The sequence below is a fragment of the Lygodium microphyllum genome, chromosome 15 (assembly GCF_053477565.2).
Source record: "Lygodium microphyllum isolate KBCC chromosome 15, Lygodium_microphyllum_v1.1.10, whole genome shotgun sequence".
NCBI lineage: Eukaryota > Viridiplantae > Streptophyta > Polypodiopsida > Schizaeales > Lygodiaceae > Lygodium > Lygodium microphyllum.
Window position 1 is genome coordinate 111331975 of NC_141149.1, and position 5937 is coordinate 111337911.

At 46.6% G+C, this 5937-nt stretch overlaps 1 protein-coding gene across 1 annotated transcript; it reads right to left on the reverse strand.

Moving 5' to 3' along the window:
• Positions 1 to 358: 358 nt before the first annotated feature.
• On the reverse strand, positions 359 to 3467 carry LOC148024916 (uncharacterized). The gene is made up of 7 exons (XM_087693632.1): positions 3032 to 3467; positions 2380 to 2908; positions 1842 to 1956; positions 993 to 1550; positions 718 to 878; positions 602 to 617; positions 359 to 520 (listed from the first exon to the last, which is right to left on the reverse strand). Exons 1-7 carry the CDS (start codon positions 3465 to 3467, stop codon positions 359 to 361), a joined length of 1977 nt encoding a protein of 658 aa, XP_087549758.1.
• Between the last annotated feature and the right edge of the window lie 2470 nt (positions 3468 to 5937).

Sequence of the window (5937 nt, forward strand, 5' to 3'; positions counted from 1 at the left end):
CTTATTCTTTCCTAACCTGACAATTTTATAGGGGCCATCCCATTTGGGTTCTAACTTTCCAGGAAACAGCTCCCTACGCGCATCATAGTACAGGACTAGTTGCCCTTTCTTAAAAGTATACTTCTTCGCTTTAAGGTCATGCAACTGTTTCATGCGACGTTTGGCCACCTCCTGATGTAACAGGCTTTGCAACTTTAGCTCATCAAGGTGTGCTATTGTCGTGAAACGCTCGAAGAGTGCCTCCTCGTCTCCCAAAGAGTGGTTAATCGCAAACCTAATGGTAGGCAACTCGATCTCGAGGGGTAATACGCATTCTTCCCCATAAACTAATTTAAATGGCGTATGGCCGGTAGCGCGTTTATATGTCGTATTGTACGCCCATAGCCACATACAGCTTCTTGTCCCAGTCGGGCTTCTTCTCAGAAACTACTTTGGACAAGATACCCACAAGCTGTTTATTGGTGCTTTCTACCTGCCCATTCGCTTGCGGGTTATAGGAGGTCGTCTTGTTATGCTTGATCTGCCAAGCTTCAGTCAGGCTTTTAATCACTTTATTCAAAAAGTGTGTCCCACGGTCCGATACCAATTCCTTTTGGCGGACCGAAACGGCAGATAATCTGCTCCAACAGAAAACTTGCAGTCTCTTTTGCGTTGTCCTGCCTCGTCGCTCGTGCTTCTGACCACTTTGTAAAATAGTCAGTCGCTACTATAATATACCTTTTCTGGGTAGTGGATGACGGGGTGATGGGACCCACAAAATCTATACCCCACTTCTCGAAAGGAAGTATAGCCATGATCGGCGTAAGTGGGCGTTTCCTGTTCTCTCGGTTGTCATGCCTCCGACAGGTATCACACTTTTTAACATACTCAAAGGAATCCTGGAAGATGGATGGCCACCAATATCCAGCTCTTAAAGCTTTCTGTGCCGTTAACCGCCCAGCAAAATGCCCTCCGCAAGCGGAGTCATGACACTCTTCCAAAATGAAAGGGACCTCGTCAGGCATCACGCACCGGCGATAAATATCATCGACTCCTTTCCGATACAATGTGCCTGCGATAAGCGCAAATTTTAAAGCCTGCTGTTTAATTTTCCTCTTCTCGTTTTTCGATAAGCTAGCTCCAGTCTCTCCTGTGGATAGATAATGCGTTATGGCCGCATACCACGAGGGAATGGAAGCTGTATCAATTTTAAATAATATCTCCATGTCACTCTCTTCGGCCGTGGCATCTTTCGGCTCTCCGAAATCCACTAAGCATTCTACAATGCCCTGCAATTTCGGCGGCTTGCTTTTAATCTCATAGTCGAACTCCTGCAAAGTGATTAACCACTTTGCTAGTCGATCAGGCGGCTGCAACTTGTTTAGCAATAACCTCAGTCCTTCCGCCTTGGTATAAATAACCACCTTCTCATAGAGGATGTAATGTCTGAACTTTTTGGTCCCAAAAACCATCGCAAGACATAACTTCTCCATATAGGTATAATTAATCTCAGATACGCCCAGTTTTCGGCTAGCAAAAACTATCGGATGGTACCATTTCTCTTCCCAGATCTGAGCTAGGCAGCAGCTAATACTATGCGTGGTTGCTGCTGAGAATATGTAAAATATCTCACCTCTTTTGGGTGCCTTTAAAACAGGTGCTTTGGTAAGCTCCTGCTTCACATCCTCAAATGATATTTTACACACATCGCTCCACTCAAATAGACAGTTATAAGATAAGAGATTGGTTAGTGGCAATGTTCTCTCTGCCAGGGCATTGATAAATTGACGATAGTACCCTACTGACGAGAGGAAACTATGTACTTCCTTTGGAGTACGCGGCGGACCCATAGCAATGATAACCTTAATCTTTTCAGGGTCGGTTGCGATCCCCACTGAGCTAACCACATGGCCCAACAACAGCCCATATGGCACTCCAAAGACACACTTCCTTGGGTTCAGAGCGATGCAAAATTGCCTGCAACGCTCAAAACACTTCCTTAATATGATCAATTGCCTCTCCCTTACAGTGGCTGCCCCCAGGTCGTCAATAAATACTTTGAGCTCCTCTGGGGAGATGTCACCAAAGGTTTTATCGGCTGTTCTTTGCCACGACCCAGGTGCATTGCATAACCCAAACGCCATCACATGGTACGCAAAGGTACCGAAGACAGTGATGAAAGTCGTTTTCAGTTTGTCCTCTTCTGCGATCGCCATTTGGTTATAACCCGCAAAACAATCCATGAACGAATAGATCTCTCTACCTGCCAGCTGATCCAGAATCTGGTCAATGAATGGCAACGGGTAGTAATCTTTTACTGTCTGCTTATTTAGCTCCCTAAAATCCACACAGAGCCGGATCTGGTTATTTTTCTTCTTCCTGATGACGATTGGTGAGCACCATTCTGTGTGCTGCACAGGAAAAATTAAACCAGCCTTCCGAAGCTTCTGCAGTTCCTCAAACAGTCCGTCCCTCAGCTCAAAAGGCATACGCCTTACTTTCTGACGTACAGGACGACTACCTTCCTTTACTGGGATAGTATGGACAGCCAGGCTGGGAGGTATGCCTCGCAGCTCGTCATAGCTCCAAGCAAATATATCTCGGAATTCTTGAATAAGAAACACATAGTCCTCTCTTTCTGCTGGGCTGAGCATGGATCCTAGCTTAATAGGTTGCGAATCACTCGGCGTACCAAGGTCCAACTCGACTACGTCTGCATCTCTAATTCTATCTTGCGCCTCTATCGGCTCATTGAGGGTGATCTGATAAATATCCTCTGTAGTAGATCCCTCTTTGGATTCATCACTAGAGGACGACTCACCCTCAGATGCCTCATCTGCAGTTTCTAGTTCAGTGGAGGGTACAGGAGCCCACTCACTTTGCGGAGATTTAGGGTAAGCGTTGACTATTACCCGATTAGTACCTCTCCCTAGAATCACACGACCGGCAGGTATATCGACTTGACAGTCTGTTCGTAAGATCCAAGGCCTGCCTAACAATATTCGATAACTAGGACGCCCAGCGAATCTTATCACTCTAAAGTCCAAGAAACATTCTACGCTTGCAACTGTCACATGAACTCTAGTGACACAACCCTCTGGTTGTCTCAAACTGTCATCAGCCATCCTGAGAAGGGTAGAGCCATCTTTTTGAATGCCTAGACCTAGCCTCTCCATCAACTCTGAACTCATGATATTGACGGATGAACCAGTATCCACGATAGCATGCTCTACTAAAATCCCATCGATATATGCTGGAACCTTAGGGCAATGCTTTTCAGCATGATCCATCCAGTCTTCCCCTACTCTAGCTATGCCCATAGGTTCTACAATATACCCAATCCGCAAGATCTTTTTGAACTCCTTGCGTACTCCTGGCGACAATTTAATCAACTGCAGGAGGTTCACATCTGGCTTGACTTCGCAAAGAGAACTTGCCAAATCAAAATCCTGATATGTGGCCAAAGCTCTCTTCTCTCGCCAAACCATCCTTTCTTTCGGTTTGAAACCGGCTTTGGAGCCTCTTTTCTAGCTCTCGCCTTCTTTCTTGGTACGTCTTTATCCTTCTTAAGATCAGCTTTGCTGTCAACCGGTTTTAAGGGTCCCCCTTCCAAATCAGGGTTTAGGACTTGCGTCCCCTTATCTCCCTGCTTAGGGTTTCCCTCAACCGGCTTTATATTATCCCTATCGCCCTCTTTAGCCTTTTGGCCTCTCGTCACGGCTCTTAGGTTAGAGGTTTCAGCATCGTTAACTTGTACCGCCTCAATGAGGCTGACTCCGTTGCCTTGGGGTAGCTCCTCTACAGTGGCTTTTCCCCTTTGCAGTATCTGCCTTGGTCCATCATTCTGCGGAAGGTCATTACCCTGTGCTCTATGATTAATCGGACCCGGCTGTTTACTTCCTTGTTGGAGAGAACTAATCTTACTCCAGCATGTGGCGGCTAAATGGCCAGACTTTCCACAAATGTCGCATTTAATATTAGGGCAGTTCCTAGGGAGATGCTGCCCGCCACACCACTTACAGCTAAATCTAGATGGGCCACCCTCTTCAGGGCGTTGGCTCCCTATCAAATTCTGCTGCTTCTTAAGGAAGTTGACATCGACGGCTATTTGTCTATACTGTTCAGCAATCATATCCGTATAGTGCTTCATCATGTCCTTGACCTCGCCAAGGACGTTGGAAGAACTCGACTCATAGCCTTGGTCATTACCCTGTCGTTCCATCGGCCTAACAATTCGATTAGGCACTGGTTGTTGAGCCACAGGCATGGTATTAGAATTGACCATCTGGCTTCCACCATTTGGAGCCATGTGACTGCCCGTAGGCATTGACATGTTAGGGGGAGCTGGTAATAAAGGGACATTCTGCATCATGTTCCCTCTCCCATTAGGGTTAGCCATCGTTATCCCTTGACCACCACTGCCATTGGCCATTGCCACATTATTTCCCAATACTAAACCCATATTCGAATTGCCTCGAGAAGCATAGGCCGCTTGTAGTCGGGATTCCACCTCTTGTGCTCGTGTAATGGCAGTATCTATATCCCCCAAGGGGACACTACTCAACTGCAATTGGATATTAAAGTCCAAACCATGAAGGAAATATTGCAATTGGGCAGCTGCGGGGATAGGAATAGAGGTGTCCAACTTATGGAAAACCTCTTTTATCTTCTTCGCATAAGCACGAATATCCTCGTGTGGTTCTTGACGGGTCACGTTGAGTACACGCAACCAATATTGCCCACCCCTTTCAGGGGCAAACTCCCTTCGAAAAGCTCCATAAAATGCATCAATGTTCAATATGGTTCCGGCTTCTAAACCATGATACCATATAGCGGCTCTTCCTTTGAGAGTCATATTGAAGAACATCATTAAATGTCCTTCTTCTTGGATGCGACAATTAAACATCAGCTTTTGAAACTCCCTAATGTGGAGGCTCCCTAATGTGGAGTGCTTGTGACCATGACCATGCTTGAGGCCACCTGGCACTCCCAGGGAATGTCACGGGGTTTGCGATCTAGGTCCTCCCGAGTCTGCCACGAAGTGGAAGCATTCTGGCCATTCCCACTTAGGACCGGCCCGAATCAGGGTTTTTCTAGTGGTCAAATTCCTAGAACAACAGCTAGCGTCGGAACCCAGGCGAACTACTTCATGCAGAAACGTTAGGGTTGAAGCAGATTCATGCTGCACTTGGTTAAAGGAGAATGGGAAACGAGAGGGATGCAAAGCTCGATCTCTCTGCCCATAAGGCATAGTCCCATTCCGTTCCCCTAAAATAGAATAAATCGGGACTCTAATACCCTAGATTCTAAGTCATCATTCCTTGCTATTCATTTTCTTCGAGAAAAGGTACCGACCAACAGGGACCACCCATCCGTAGGACGGACCCATTGCCACATCCACCCAACTTTCCTCACGATTGCTTTAGTTGTCTAATTACCTACCACATTTAGTTGGACACGCATAAAACAACTTCATTAATTAGCCAATTAGTCACTGGTTCCTTCACGTAATCTTAGCACTAACATAGAAAAACAATGTCAAACAAGTTCCTTTACAACAATTGATCTTATTTATCTTTGGAATACATCATATAATCCAGCCCGTAGGCTAATCCATAATCCGCTCGAAGGCAAGCCCGAAGGCAATCCAGCAATCCACAGGGATTATTAATCCAAGATTCTGCTCATAGACAAGTATGTGGGCCTCCAGATCCAATCTCGAGTCACGTCGGCCTCTTGTGCAGGGCCCGAAAGGCAAGGGATTTACGGTCGGAGCCCCCCTTGGCACCCAAGCGTCCTCCTGCTCCAAGTAGCGCCCAATGGAGAGACCTCTTGCGGGGGGTTCGGTCCATGTTCCTGGCACGGATAACAACCCCCTTGGTTAGGGTCAGGCAGACAGTCGGGGATAACTAATGCTGCCTCTCCCTCCAGGCCTTCAACCTGAAGCAATTAATTATT

What these genes read in the sequence shown, in the direction of transcription:
- LOC148024916 (XM_087693632.1), bottom strand. Translation starts at nt 3,467, where the DNA reads ATGGTTTGGCGAGAGAAGAGAGCTTTGGCCACATATCAGGATTTTGAT. An exon ending in GACAGTTGCAAGCGTAGAAT is followed by an intron (nt 2,909 to 3,031) that starts GTTTCTTGGACT and finishes GTGTGATTCTAG; the next exon opens with GGAGAGGTACTAATCGGGTA. An exon ending in GGTGCGTGATGCCTGACGAG is followed by an intron (nt 879 to 992) that starts GTCCCTTTCATT and finishes TCCATCTTCCAG; the next exon opens with GATTCCTTTGAGTATGTTAA.